The 16060-nt window shown below is 39.2% G+C and overlaps 1 protein-coding gene across 8 annotated transcripts in view; it reads left to right on the forward strand.

Moving 5' to 3' along the window:
- SLC12A4 (solute carrier family 12 member 4) overlaps positions 1-15329 on the forward strand; it is a 743054-nt gene extending 727725 nt beyond the window's left edge. For 4 of the 8 annotated variants that reach the window (XM_072117770.1, XM_072117769.1, XM_072117774.1 and 1 more), the window contains one exon: positions 14032-15329. In XM_072117770.1, coding sequence (XP_071973871.1) covers positions 14032-14131 — 100 coding nt within the window. In that variant the 3' untranslated portion in view covers positions 14132-15329. The remainder of the gene's footprint in view (positions 1-14031) is intronic. The other 4 variants (XM_072117767.1, XM_072117771.1, XM_072117768.1 and 1 more) reach the window with 2 other exon arrangements.
- Positions 15330-16060: the final 731 nt, after the last annotated feature.

The following is a 16060-nucleotide window of genomic DNA, read 5'->3' on the forward strand; positions in this document are numbered from 1 at the left end:
AATATCTGTCAGATTCTTGATTTTCTGCAGGAGGGGTTCGAGAAGGGACTACGACCTAGCACCCTGAGAGTCCAGGTCTCAGCCTTGAGCGCCTACTTCGATACAGCGCTGGCAGAACACAGGTGGGTAAAGAGGTTCTTTCAAGCCTGCTCACGCTTACGTCCTACTGTTAAAGATTCATCCCCTCAGTGGGATCTATCTCTAGTTCTAGATGCTTTAACTATGGGGCCCTTTGAGCCAATCGACCCTAGTCATATGCGTTTTTTGACACAAAAAACTGCCTTTTTAATCGCCATTACATCTGCTAGAAGACTGGGCGAGTTACAGGCCTTGTCCATTTGTGAACCCTATTTATCTGTGTCAGAAGATAGGATCACGCTCAGACTTGACAGAAATTTTTTACCAAAAATTGTCTCAAATTTCCATAGGAACCAGGAAATAATCTTACCTACGTTTTGCCATCATCCAAAAAATCCTGTGGAAGAGAAGTGGCATCTACTGGATGTAAGACGTACTGTTATTAAGTATCTCGAAGCATCCAATCCTTGGAGAAAAGATTTAAATTTATTTGTTCAATTTGCAGGAAGAAATAAAGGCAAGAAAGCTTCAAAAGCCACTATTGGACGCTGGATTACAGATACCATCAAAGAATGTTATAAAATCAAAGGTGTTCCACTACCTCTCTCCGTCAAAGCCCATTCCACTAGGGCCATGTCTACATCTTGGGCTGAGAGAGGAGGTGCATCCATTGAAGAAATCTGCAAAGCCGCTACGTGGAGTACAAATGTCACATTTGCAAAGCCCTATAGGCTAAATGTCTTAGCTGCCAAAGATCTGGCATTTGGCCGAAAAGTGCTTCAGGCTGTAGTCCCTCCCTAAACTGGGCATAAATTTGGTATGTCTCCAGTGGGGCCGTCATGGTGACAAAATGGAAAAAAGGAATTAGTCCTTACCGGTAATTCAATTTCCATAAGTCCACCATGACGGCCCTGATATTTCCCTCCCATGTATATAAAAGTATTTTCCTTTTTTGGATCTTTGCCTATGTATGTGAAATTTAACATACTAAATAAAATTATGTTGCAACCTATACTGGTGTAGTTATTTGATAAACACTGGTGGGAGGTTGAGGGAGGGGCTATTTAATGCTCTCAATTTCCTGTCCCTACAGAGGAAGGGGAAGCAACCTCCAGTGGGGCCGTCATGGTGGACTTATGGAAATTGAATTACCGGTAAGGACTAATTCCTTTTTTCCATTTTGTCACCAATTTTTCACCCCAGAGCCACCAGCTTATTTAATCTGCCCTCTTTTGTACATTCAGTATGTTTGTATATTGTGTGTTTATACTATATATATATATATATATATATATATATATATATATATAGTGTGTATATGCTGTATGTCTAAGTGTATAATATTTATAAGTGTGTATATATGTGTGTACTATACAGTGTGTGTATATACTGTATGTGTGTATGAATGTGTAGATGTGCACATACTGTGTATTTAAATGTGAGTTTAGAAATGTGTGGTTGAACTTGATGGACAAGTGTATTTTTTCAAGCGTATAAACTATGATACTTTGAAGTATATAAATGTATGTATATACAGTAAAGACCAAAAGTTTGGACACAGCTTCCCATTCAAAGAGTTTTCTGTATTTTCCTGAATATAAAAATTGTAGATTCACATTGAAGACATCAAAACTATGAATTAACACATGTGGAATTATATGCTTAACAAAAATGTGTGAAGCAACTGAAAATATGTCCTATATTCTAGGTTCTTCAAAGTAGCCACCTTTGGTTTGATGACTGCTTTGTAATACTTTTGTCATTCTCTTGATGCGCTTACCGAAGTAGTCACCTGAAATGGTCTTCAAACAGTCTGGAAGTAGTTCCCAAAGATGCTTAGCACTTGTTGGCCCTTTTGCCTTCACTCTGTGGTCCAGCTCACCCCAAACCATCTCGATTGGGTTAAGGTTTGGTGACTGGGGAGGCCATGTTATCTGGCGTAGTACCCCATTACTGTACTTCTTGGTCAAATATCCCTTACACAGCCTGGAGGTATGTTTGTGGTCATTGTACTGTTGAAAAATAAATGATGGTCCAACTAAACGCAACCCGGATGGAATAGCATGCTGCTGCAAGATGCTGCTGCTGCAAGATGCCGTAGTAACCATGTATATCTTTAATTTAGAATTTTCGTTCACCTTTTCTGCATCGCACAAAGACACGGTGGACACTGTGTGGCATTGACCTGGTCTCTAATAATGGGGTGCTGTTAACCTGCAATTTCTGAGGCTGGTGACAAGGATGAACTTATCCTCCACAGCAGAGGTGACTCTAGCTCTTCCGTTGCTGGGGCTGTCCTCACGTGAGCCAATTTCTTTGTAGTGCTTGATGGTTTTTGCAATTTCACTTGGGGACACTTTCAAAGTTTTCCCAATTTTTCAGACTGACTGACCTTCATTTCTTAAAATAATGATGGCCACTCGTTTTTCTTAGCTGCTTTTTTTCTAGCCATTATAAAAATTGTAACAGTCTATTCAGTAAGATTATAAGCTGTGTATCCACCTCACTTTTGCACAGCACCACTGATGGTCCCAACCCCATTTATAAGGCAAGAAATCCCACTTATTAAACCTGACAGGGCACACCTTTTCAGTTGTTTCACACTTTTTTTTTATTTATTTTTCACACTTTATTAGTATATAATTCCATGTGTTAATTCATAGTTTTGATGCCTTCATTGTACAATTTTTATAGTCATGAAAATACAGAAAACTCTGAATGAAAAGATGTGTCTAAACTTTTGGTCTGTACTGTATGGGTGTATAAATGTGTGTGCTTGTGTAAAGGATTGTGTACAAAAATGAACAAAAAGCAATCAAAAACTCTTCCTGCGAAGAAACAAGCCATCACACAGCTCCATACGAAAATAAAACAAACAAAAATGTTCCGTCTCCCAAAAGAAGGTGATGCAAGTAGCACAATAAGTTATGCCTAGCTTGTGTTCAACAGGATAGCCCTTGTTACAGTTTTTGGAGTGTGCGTCTCTGTGGGAACAAGTGTGGTACAACCTATTGGTCACTGAAATGGCATATCAGTAGAAAAACTCAGTACTATACAGCTCCTGCATCGACTAACATCCGTAATTTGTGCAGATAAACTGTTAAGTGCCAGGACCAAAGACCCAAACGGAGCACCTTATCAGCTGACATCATCGGAGGGTCCCGGTCAATTGGCAGGACTTTGAATTTTCTTTATAGCCCCCACAGTAGCGGAGATATCAGTCCAAGTAACTGACCATTGTCTACTGTCAGAGAGGAGGTGCTGGAGCTGGAGGAGGGGACACATTATTCTAATCTTCTCTGATACTGTTCAATAAGTGGCAGACAAATTACTGTAGAGTACACACTGTGATCACTTTTTGCTCATCTGTTGCTGTGCTGTAAAAGTGTGTTTACATAAACATAATGGCTGAAATATATCGGGGTACATTTACTAAGAACAGTGCAAACTGCAATATGTACAGTATAGTGCAGAGGGTGCCAGATTCAGGATTACTGGCACATAATTTGGCAACCTGTGCACTGCACTGATAGAGTACACACTTTTTTTTTTTTTTGGTGCACCCTTAACATGGGCCATGCAACACACTTTTATTGGACTTTGCATGCTAAATTTGTGTTGCGGGCACTTCTCTTCAAGCAGGTTGCACAGAAACAAACGTGCAAAGTCTGACAGAAAACTGGCACACGGCCCTTAGTAAATGTGCCCCAGTGTTTCTGTGTCAGTTTTTTTGTCTAAGTTTGCAAAGTGTCTTTGGAGCTTGCACATATATTTTTATGTGTTTGCTCCAACATTTTTGTCGCAATTTGTGTTGCATTTTGTCCTGTACTTTAGAAAATTGTGCACGTAATAGTGCTTGTTCATAATTTTGAGACACAATTTTCTCGCACAGAGTAGATTAAAACTGCACCAGAAAAAAAGATGAAATCCTGAAAACAGACAAAATTAAGTGTGGTGCAAAGTGCACATTATTGAGACAAACTGCACTAAGGTAGATTGCACTAAATTTCATATATATGGACCATTGTTACGGAATTGTGAAGTAGTCAGAATGTAAACATGAAGTAAATCTTATAGAGATGTGAACATAAGCAAATGCAATATGAACGAAACGGGATGATAGCACAGTGTAAACGCAAACACAATGTAACTGTAATGTAAACGCAATGATAGCGCAGTGTAAACGCAAACACAATGTAGCTGTAATGTTAATGCAATGTAAATACAATGTTCGTGCAAATGCAATGTGAAAGTGTTGAGTGTGATGCAAACGCAATTTTACCATAAAATTTCAAATGCGATATTTACCTTAAAGAGAACCCGTCAGGCAAAATAACTCCACTATACTAAATAGATTTTCATAAACTGCCATTAGAAAGCATTGCTTCTATCTCTTCATTGTCCCTCTACATGACTGTAAACCTAAGCAATGAGGACCTAAATATGTATGCAAATGACCTGTGAGATGTCCATTGAGTCATTAGCATATTCAAGCTGTCCAGCTTATTCATGAGTGGGAGGCACAGCCAAACCCCCAGTGCTTGACTGACAGTCTGTATAATGGCTGTTACATGTTCTTCCTGGTGCTGGAGGCCACGCCCCCTTCAGCCTGTGTGTGAATAGGAGAGATACAACAGCTTTAGGATGCAGACATGTTATAGCAGAACATGTCAGGAACTTGTGTAGCTGATGTCTGTATCACACATGTTATAGTAGAACATGTCAGGTACTTGTGTAGTTGATGTCTGTGTCTCTGTGTATTAGGAGGATGCAGCATGTCAGCAGATACAGCACACACACTAGCAATGCTTTACTATACATTACACACAGACTTGAGTAGGGGGAGGAGGGGGAACAGGGGTGACATCACTGCCTCTGACCATGTGACCAGCCTCATTTACATAATAAAGAAAAGATGATTTTATACTGATTAATACTTCAGCCGTATATATGTCCCCCATACGTGTGTGAATGTAGCCTAATGTATGAAATAACTAGATAGAGGCTGGGATGGGATCCTTGTGAGCTGCTCCAACAGGTAGAGGTGACAGAAATAGCGACAGAGACCTGATGACAGGTGTCCTTTTAAAGAGGCCCTTTCACCACCAGCATGCCATTCTGTAGGGGCTGCTACATAGATTCACGGGCACTTTGAATTTCTAGCCCCCACGGTTATTAGTCCCGCGATGTGGTCAGAGAGGATGAGCTGGGGCAGGAGCTGGGGGTGTGTGTTATGCTTATCTTCTCTCATACTCATAGTGGTGAGAGGTAATTTCTCTATGTGTATCTAAAGGCCTCATAAATGTGATGCAAATTCTGCGTGAGCGTAAACGTGACGCAAACGTGGAAAAGTAAACGTAATTCAAACGCAACATAAGAGTAAATGTGACACAAACGGCGAGTAAGTGTAAACGTGATGCAAGCACGGCGTAAGTGTAAACGTGATGCAAATGCGGAATAAATGTAGGCTGCCCTCAAACGCCGCATAAGTGATACAAACGGCGCATAACCATGCCGCAAGGGCTGTGTAAGTGTAACCGTGCCGAAAGCGCTGCGTAAGTGAACCATGCCGCGAGGGCTGTGTAAGTGAACCATGCCGCAAGCGCTGCGTAACTGATCCATGCCGCAAGTGCTGCGTAAGTGTAACCATGACGCAAACGCCACGTAAGCATAACCGTGATGCAAACGCAGCATAAGTGGAAACGTGACGCAAACGCCACATAAGCGCAAACGTAATGCAAATGCCGCATAAACGCAAATGTGCCGTAAGCTGCGTGTAAGCGGATATGTGACACAAACGCCTTGTAAATGTGATGCAAACGGCGCGTAAACGTGATGCAAATGCTGCGTAAGCGTAACCGCGACGCAAACGCCACATAAGCATATCCGTGATGCAAACGCGACATAAGCGCAAACGCCGCAACGTGCCGTGTAAGTGTAAATGTGACGCAAAAGCCTCGTAAACGTGATGCAGACGGTGCGTAAACATGACGCAAACGCTGTGTAAGCATAAATGTTACATAAACGTTGTGTAAAAGTGAACGTAATTCAAACGCCACGTAAAAGTAACTGTGTTGTAAACGCAGCATAAGCGTAAACGTGGTGCAAACGCAGTGTAAGCACGACGCAAAAGCCGCATAAATGCAACCGCAAGCAAAACTGACAAAACATTGTGATTATGTTAACACAATGTCAAGAGAATATGAGCAGAATGTGTGTGAACACAGCCATTAGGTGAACATAGAAAAAACTCATAGCTCAATATTCATAATAACTACTCTGACATTGCTTGCCTCTGATTGGACAGTATGAGAGAAGAGAGAGAAGATTAGAATAACACACGCCTCCAGCTCCAGATCTCGGAGACGCACTGAGAGCCTAGGGAAAAGGGAGATGCAGTTTATTAGCACTTCTCCCTTCTCCGCTCCACACAGCATCACATTGAAGTATTGCGATGCATAAAGGAGCAGAGGGCTTCCGTCGGCTCTATAGACTCGGTGGTCACTTGAACACCGAGTCTAAAGAGTTCAACCAGAGCTGCGGGGTCTAATCAGACGCAGTACAGCTCTGATCAGCATCAGCCCTCACATGGGTAGTTTCCCCCTGTTACTGGGACTCTTATAGATGCCCCAGTTACAGAGTAAAACTTGTTAAAGAAAAAAATCTACATTGGCCCATCTATATTTGCTGAACCCAGGAGTGACATAGATAAAGGGGAAAGGATGGAAGAAGGCACTGGGTGGTGGAAGTGTATGTGTGTTATTGTTGTGGAGTCGGAGCCCAGATGAGCTTTGGTTATATCCCCCAAATCATTTCAGCCTCATTTTTATATTTTTGCTGTGAACTTTTGGCACAGATTGAGCAGCTGGAAAATAAAAAGCAAAGGCATGTGTGAGCATAGCAATACATAGCATAGTTAATAGTTTTTGTTGTTAAATCATGGTGATGGAGGCCATTTAACCCCTTTAGAATACAGCCAGTTTGTTTTTAATCTTACCAGTATCTCTTCCTGTGGTAATAAATAAGTCAAAGTGTTGAAAAGTTAAGTGAGAATTCTGAAAATGTTCAGAATTCTTGTGACACATTGTAGTTTATTACTTCTGATATAGAGCAGGGGCACTATATTTGAATATTCACATATATTGGAAGATACTGCATATAGAGATCGTCTAGGATTAGGCTAGGGTTTTCAGGGAAGAGGGGATGCTCTGCGGGAGCGTTTCTCTGGGACGAATCATTTTGCATTGTATAGAAACGCTTATTCTTGCCTACACTACTTGGCGTTCGCAACTGAATTTAATTGCTGGCGCCAAGTAGTGTTGCTATGCAACTGTAATACACAAAGTTAAAAACATCTTATTGGTTAAAATCAATCTTATGGGAGGAGTATTTCTTGTGGACACTACCCATAAGTCATATTGGCAAGTCAGGTCGGACCTGAAGGAGAACTTTATTCTTTTCTTTGGACCAATCAAATTGCAGTAGGCGGAGTTTTAGTGCTCTTTTACAGCGAACCTTAAGGAGAACTACAGGATATTTCACTGACCAAAAGTATCAAATGGGACGAAAAAGAATGCCAAAGAAATGCTCCTGCAGAGCATCCCCTCTCCCCTGTATTGTCGCAACCTGTATTTTAAAGGCATGAAATAAAGGAATGCTTTTAGACTGGCCATTGTTAGTAATGTTAATAGTTTAATTTGCTGATCAGTTAGGGGTTTTTGGGATAAAAATTCAACAATTTAGAAATAATTAGAAAAATTTTTCAAATACAAATGTTTTATTCATTCAAAATACACTTAGATAGATGCCATGCATCAAAATACATAAAAACAATTGAAAGTGTGAAAACACACATCACTTCTTGATGTGTGTTTTCACACTTTTAATTGTTTTTATGTATTTTTGATGCATGGCATCTAAGTGTATTTTGAATCAATAAAACATTTGTATTTATTTGTGCCTATACACACTAGCCTTTTCTTGTATTTAGTGTGTTGACTACCTTACAACTATCTAGTTACTGTACATCTCTCCATTCATTAAGTACAAATGGTTTCATTATGTAGGCATGACTTTTTAGATGATCCCAGAAGAAAAAGTCTAATGGAGACAAGTTAGGAGAACGAGCAGACCACTCAATATTGCCTCTTCTTCCAATCAATGGTCTAAGAAAGTGGCCATCAAAAAAATTGTCGAATTGTTACAGCAGAGTGTGGTCCTGCACGGGAAGAGGTAACTTGTTGAATATGGTAACATTGGATAGTTTTTAGAAAAATATTGCATATGTATAGTTTAACCCCTTTATGACTGATGGTCATTGGTGCCTTAATGTCCAGGTCAATTTTTGACATTCACTTATGTGCTTCTTTAATGACGATATCTCTGGAAAATCTTTATATATTTTTACTTTTTTTTTTTTTCATGGCATGTGAGACTCTAACTTGATAGGATAGTTTAATTAATAACATATTTTTTGCTTTATAAAATTTGCCAATAATTGACTACAAATGTGAAAAAAGAAGCTTTTTGTCATTTTTCCAATTAAATCTTTTTTAAATACGTACCATATATACTTGTGTACAAGCCGAGTTTTTCAGCACAAAAAATGTACTGAAAATCCTCACCTCGGCTTATAGACAAGTCAACACAGAGCCCAGCACTTTAAAAAAAAAAAAAACTTTTATATTCACCCTACGGCGGCCCCGATGTCAGCGCGGCTCCTCCTCTGTCTTCCACGCCTGTCTTCTTTCTTCGGTAACAGTCTGCAGGGTGCAGCCATGTTTTCTCGCAGTTGGCGCATAGTATGACGTCAGCAGCGGCAGCGCATTGTATTCGCCTACGGCCGGGAGGAAGCATGGCCGCACCCTGCAGGCTGTTACCAAAGAAAGAAGACAGGCGCGGAAGCCAGAAGAGGAGCCGCGCTGACATCGGGGCTGCCGAAGGTTGAGTATATAAGGTTTTTTTGGTTTTTTTTTGTTTTTTTTTAGTGTTTGGCTGACTATATACTACTGGGAGCAGGCTGGGCTGGCTGTATACTACTGGGGGCAGGCTGGGCTGCCTGTATACTACTGGGAGCAGGCTCAGTTTTTGGTGGTAAAATTAGGGGTCTCGGCTTATACTCGAGTATATACGGTAGTAACTTTTACCAAAATGTTATAAATCTATACAGCATTATTTCATCACCCTTTTCCAGGTTCAGCTACGGATGCAGAGGGTGCATGTACTTCAGCAAAGTGTAAAGTAAAGTCTCCAGCAGCTCCTTCTATATTGTGCCTTCAGCTGACAGGCTGGAGGGGGGCTTACTTCAAACGCTTATATCTCCTGAACCCTTGCACGTAGAAACACAATTTTAGTGTCATATTAAACTGGAGAGTCTCTTTAATAAGATTTTAGAGGCATGAATATCTTCGCTTCTGTTAAGCACTCATACACAACATTTTATCCATATCCATATTACATATTAAAGGGACCTGGCTGCTGCATTAAGATTAGAGGAGATTGTTTAGTAAGTCGGAGACCTATTAGTAGCATATGGTAGTCTAGACAACAGTGGATCAGAGCGACAAATATAATATTTTCAAGTATAGAGTGCATGACGGAGTAAAAATGAAATGGAAGGATGGATGAGCTGGATGGTGGACACTGTTGGGATGGATGGATGGATGGATGGAAGGCAAGGAAAAAAACTGTTAACATTAGTACGTCATTAAAGATGTTGACAAAAATGCTAAATAGCAATAGTAATGTTTTTTTCTTTGTAAGCTTATTTTCCTATTGCCTTTTCTAATTGCTGTTATTATAATTGCTGTGTTCTAACACTCTGGCAGATTGGACACAGGTATCCTAAGATTTGTATATCTTAAGCAAGCTCAAATTTAAAGAGTAGGGACAAGGCCTAATTCAGATTGTAAAGCACTTAAATACAACAGACAGCAAATGACAAGACGGTGCTTTTGCAAAGAAAAACTAAAATAGTTGCAGTCAAAGAAATCAATTAAAGAACATCAAAAGGATTTTAAAAGTTAGGGTGGGTTCAGATTGGTGTTTTTTCACGGAAGTGATTTTTCACTGAACCCATGTTGGCATATGGACACATACTGATTGAAAAGAATGGTTCAGTAAGGCATCAGTGAAAATCCAGGAAGAGAAAATCAAACGTCTTTTTCACACTTCATTTTTTTCCTACTGACCCAATGTTATCATTCAACACAAAAAGAACAGGTTCTAAATTGACGACTAATTGGTGAAAAAAAAAGAATGTGTGTACATATGCCACCAGATATGCCCTTAGTAACAGGAATTTAATCGAAGCTATGTACTAGCTATACATAGCTGACTAGGCATTCCGGAGTTCAGAAATATGAGTAGCACAGAAATGTGACAGCAAGCAGGGATGGTGAATATAGCATGTATCAGCTAGACATTAAAATACACTATACAGTACAGACCAAAAGTTTGGATCCACCTTCTCATTCAAAGAGTTTCTGTATTTTCATGACTATAAAAATTGTAGATTCACACTGAAGGCATCAGAACTATGAATTAACACATATGTGGAATTATATACTTAACAAAAAAGTGTGAAACAACTGATAATGTGTCTTATATTCTAGGAATAGAAGTAGCCACCTTTTGCTTTGATAACTGCTTTGCACAGTCTTGGCCATTTCTTGATGAGCTTTAAGAGGTGGTCACTAGAAAAGGTTTTCACGTAACAGGTGTGCCGTCAGGTTTAATAAGTGGGATTTCTTGCCTTATAAACGGTGTTGGGACCATCAGTTGTGTTGTGCAGAAGAAAGGTGGATATCAGCTGATAGTCCTACTGAATAGACTGTTATAATTTGTATTATGGCTAGAAAAAGCAGCTAAGAAAAACAAGTGGCAATCAATACTTTGCAAAAAGTGCATTTGCAAAAAGCATCGGGCGCTACAAAGAAACTCAGTCACATGAGGACCACCCCAGGAAAGGAAGACCAAGAGTCACCCCTGCTGCGAAGGATAAGTTCATTCAAGTCACTAGCCTCAGAAATCGCAGGTTAGCGGCAGCTAAGATTAGAGACCAGGTCAAAGCCACACAGTGTTTTAGCAGCAGATACATCTGTACAACAACTGTAAAGGGAAGACTGTCTGCTGCAGGCCTTCATGGTAAAATAGCTGCTAGGAAACCACTGCTAAGGACAGGCAACAAGCAGAAGAGACTTACTTGGGCTAAAGAACACAAGGAATGGACATGAGACCAGTGGAAATCTGTGCTTTGTTCTGATGAGTCCTAATTTGAGATCTTTGGTTCCAACTACCGTGGTGAAGAATGGACACCGTGTGATGTAGTGGGGGTAGTTTACTGGTGACATTGTTTGGGATTTATTCAAAATTGAAGTGTGTTTAGTTGGACTATCATTTATTTTTCAACAGAACAATGACCCCAAACATGCCTCCAAGGCTGTGTAAGAGCTATTTGACCAGGGAGGAGAGTGATGGGGTGCTACGCCAGATGACCTGGCCTCCACATTCACCACACCTGAACTTAATCAAGATGGTTTGGGCTGAGCTGGGACCACACAGTGAAGGCAAAAGGGCCAACAAGTGCTAAGCATCTTTGGGAATTACTTCAAGACTTTTGAAAGTCTGGCGACTACCTTTTGAACCTCATCAAGAAATTGCCAAGAGTGTGCATCACAGTAATGAAAGCAAAATGTGGTTACTTTGAAGAACCTAGAATATAAGACATATTTTCAGATGTTTCACACTTAAGTTAAGTAGTGTATATAATTCCACGTGTTAATTCATAGTTTCAATGCCCTAATTGTGTGAATCTACAATTTTTATAGTCATGAAAATACAGAAAACTCTTGGAATAAGAAGGTATGTCCAAACCTTTGGTTTGTACTGTAAGCCGAGTTTATACTGAACTAGGCTTATACTCAAGTCAATAAAAAAAAAAAAAAACACTTTTCCAACACCCCCCGCAGGTTGTCTTCTTTTTCTGGCGATGCTCCAGCTCGATGTCCCTCCGCATTGGTGGACCCACAGACCAAGACGTCAGGGAGCTGGAAGACGCTGGAAGAGCTGGATCTACTGTGGCTTAGTATCATACAAGTTGGAGATCTCATATGCACCAGCACTGCGTCCGCCAGGATGACAACTTAGTTTGCATAAAAGAGCCGATGCGCGATGAGAACTTTACAAACAATCAGCTTTTATGCAAATTAAGTTGTCATCCTGTCAGTATACATACGAGATCTACCACTTGGGCGATACTACATCCCTGCATATCTGCCATTCTGGGTTAGCAGACCTGCATCTCATGGCCAGCTGTGTCATCATCCATCATTGTGGACTCACTGAAGTCCGATATTCTTTTGATTAAGCTATGCAATGTGAGAGTCATTTGTCTTTACCAATAGCTACATTCTAACAATACACTTGAGTCGTTGAGCTCAAGGGACTGCAGGCTATACTAGGGCTGAATTGCTATTTACAGTGGGCATGGACTGCTGGTTATATATTGGGGGTTGGGGGATTCTGGCTATTTACTTGGGCAGGGGCTGTCACGCTAAATTCTAGGGGCAAGCGATAACTGGCTGTAAACTGGGGGCAGGGACTGGCTGGCTGCTTATATACTGGAGGCAGGGGCTTGTTGTATTTATAATGGGGACAGAGGGCTGGCTATATACTGGCTGGAGGCTGTGACAAATGCAATTCCCACCCTAGGTTTATACTTGGGTGAATAGGTTTTCCCAGTTTTGTTAGGTAAAATTAGGTACCTCAACTTATAGTCGGGTTGGCTTATTCTCAAGTATATATGGTATATTGTTCTAGCGTATATTAAATTGTACCTGAAGAAGGGTGTTCCCAAAACACTTAGTTCACTATTTTACTATTAAATAGATTGATCCCCATATCATCTCTGGACAATCATTGTGGTACTATGAAAACTCCACCTGTTTTTAACAGCTGTGAAGTCCAATCAGGGCCTCAGGGCTGACCGCAGGCAGTGCCTGTAAGATTCCATCTGTGACGGCCATAGTGTCAGCCTATGCATGCTTCAGTGTTGCATGGTATTATCATAAACAAGCAACCAGCTCTGTAGCCAAAAAAATAAAATGTTATGCCACTTGGATAATAAAAGATATTTTTTCTTACATTTTAGTAAGTTTGCGAAAAAACCTAAATCCCTGTAATTGTATTGTCCCATTGATGCTTTTCTTCTCCTCAGCCCCCCCCCCCCCTCTCAAGTTAAGAGATTTTCAACACAGCAACCACAAAATGTTATCACTGGAAAATCTCCTCCCACAATGCCAGCCACATGCCCCCACTAACATAAAAATGTTATATAACTGGCAACTACATGGCGCTCCTTCCCTTCCGCACCTCGCTGTGCGCCCATAAGACATGTAATGGCTACATGTGTGGGGGGTCTCTGTACTTCTGAGAAATTGCATAACAAATTTTAAGATGGGTTTTCTTTTTCATCTTTTGGAAATGTGTACATTTTAGGGCTGAATGAATGCATACCAACAAATTTAGACCTTTCTAAAGGGTTAAAATTCTTCATAAAAGCAGATTCTTGAAGTTTGAGGGGTGTACTTTTGAAAATGGGGATTCTTAGGGGGGGATTCAAATCATTTATATTTGAAACTCATTAAAAAAAAAAGAAAACAGAAATTTCAATCTCAAATTCTGGGAAAAAATTAAAATCTTTACCATTTGTAAGCGGTCCACCGTCATATACGAATAATGAAGTATAGTTTTTTTCTGTTTAAAAAAACATGAAGTATAATCTCAAAATTATTTTGTTATGTTAGTGTTCAACAGTTACAACCATATGCAGTGACACATGCCAGATTACAAAAAAAGAATTTGAATTTGAATGTTTCAGGATGATTCTAAGGTGGTTACAAATTTTAATGCTAATTTTAATATTTTTTTAATACCTTTACTTAATTTATAAAGATATGGAATTCCTCGAGGTGTTAACAGAAGGTTTGGAAAGAGTGCTATTAGTTCGAGGAGGAGGAAGAGAAGTTATCACCATCTACTCCTGATCTTATAGATCTTTTTCTTCTAGTAAAAGGTTTTAGAAGAAAAAGTACATTTATGAATCTTAAACATTTGCATATCTGTTTACTGAATTTGAAATGGTTTAATGTCTGAAGTTGTATAAAAATGTATTTATTTACATAGATGGCTGACTATCTTTAATTATTTGGCTTAAGCCAAAATTTGTTAATAGCTTGGCATATACAATTCAAGATGAGATGATTTATATAGTGTTGAAAAGTAAGACATTAGATGTAAATTGTCAACTTTTGAAAGATATCTATTGAAAACAAAATGGTACCAGAAGTTCTTGATAAATGTGGTACAAGACAGTTTTTGGCACAAGTTGAGACTGATTTCTGAAACTATGTAAACGGGAAAATTGCACAATGCAACAATAAAATTTGTGAGCTAATAAGGGTTTTTAAAAAATATTATACAGCATTGACCAACTAATTTTAATGTTAAGTAAATTATAGGCACACAGCATATCTATTGGAGTGTAGTAGAGATACCTCTCTGCCTTCTACAAAATGGAGATTGGGTAGCCCGTATATTTCTTCTAGTTTTAGTAATTATATTGCTAAAGCGTATTTAAAATTAGATGCTTAATTTATAAAAAAAACAATAATGATTCTAATGAGGCAGTATAATGTTTGTTTTTCACTCTACCGCTAGTCTGAAGCCACATGTTTTTGGTCCAAGTGTAGGAATACTCAAGTTGCATGAAGATTAACTTTCTTGTCATTTTTCTTTAGTGAAGAATATCAGTGTTAGAAATAGATATTTTTGCATAGTTTAAAATTTGAATAAAATGGGTGATTTATGCATTTAAACATGTATTGTTCATTCTTAGTAAATGAGTTTTCAAAGTCCAGTTACAAAATCTAGCAAAGTTTTGAAAAAAGAATATAAAAGTTATTTGCTCTTTGCATTCTCAATTTTTTTTTTATATCAAAGCTACATTTATTTTCATTTAGAGAATTTGAAAAAATGGAATGCCAAGTTTAAAAAAATAATTTTTTTACAGCATTGGTGCAATGTCCTGAATTAAAGGACCGTGACAAAAACCTCATGTGGGAATGCCTGTTTGCAATGACATTATTATTCCTTTTTAGTACAGTAACTAACAGTAATCTTTTTACCGTGTGCAATTTACCTTAATGTGTTTAATATTTGGACTTGTTTTTGCTCTGTTATTTGACATAAAATGTGTTTCTTGCTTTTTTACTAATATAATAAAGTTTAGCAATTTTATTACTACACTTTTTTTTGGAATACTTGAAAGTAGATACAGTATGCTTTAAGTACTTGGCTTCACTGCACTGCCTTTTCAGTTTCAAATTAGCAAACACATTAATGGGATGTAAAATGGTAGTGCATGATTCACTCCAGCATCTCAAACTATGTCTGGACATCTGCAACCACTTTGAATCACTGCCCATGGAAGCTGAGCTGCAAGGCCTCCAAAACACCTGGAGGCTTCAAGAAGGTGGAGCACAGAATTGTGGATGCTAAGTCGGCTCAGGAGGTGTGTGGGATCATTTAGAGCTAGCTGCACACATAAATTCTGGGTTTGGTAACCACCTCACAATTGTTCCCGTAAAAAAAAAATGGAGTGCCCCGCTTTGACTTTAACGCCTACCCATACAATACCCGATTTCCTGAAGCCTTCCATATCAAATGCCTGTTTCCTGCACCGGCCCATTGTCTGTAACTCTCATTTATAGTATCCCTTTTTCTGTACCCCCTCCATTTTCTATAGCACCCTTTATAGTGCTTTCTTTTCTGTACCTCCATTGCTCCATGTACATACATTGCTCCCCTCCTAACAGTTCTTCTTTTTCTGTAGCTCCTTTTTCTGTTGACTGTATTAATAAAAAAATGACCATAGAAAAGGATACATTATAATACCCCTTTTACTCTAGACCCCTCCCCACGC

This window comes from Engystomops pustulosus, chromosome 7 (assembly GCF_040894005.1).
Source record: "Engystomops pustulosus chromosome 7, aEngPut4.maternal, whole genome shotgun sequence".
NCBI classification, from domain to species: domain Eukaryota; kingdom Metazoa; phylum Chordata; class Amphibia; order Anura; family Leptodactylidae; genus Engystomops; species Engystomops pustulosus.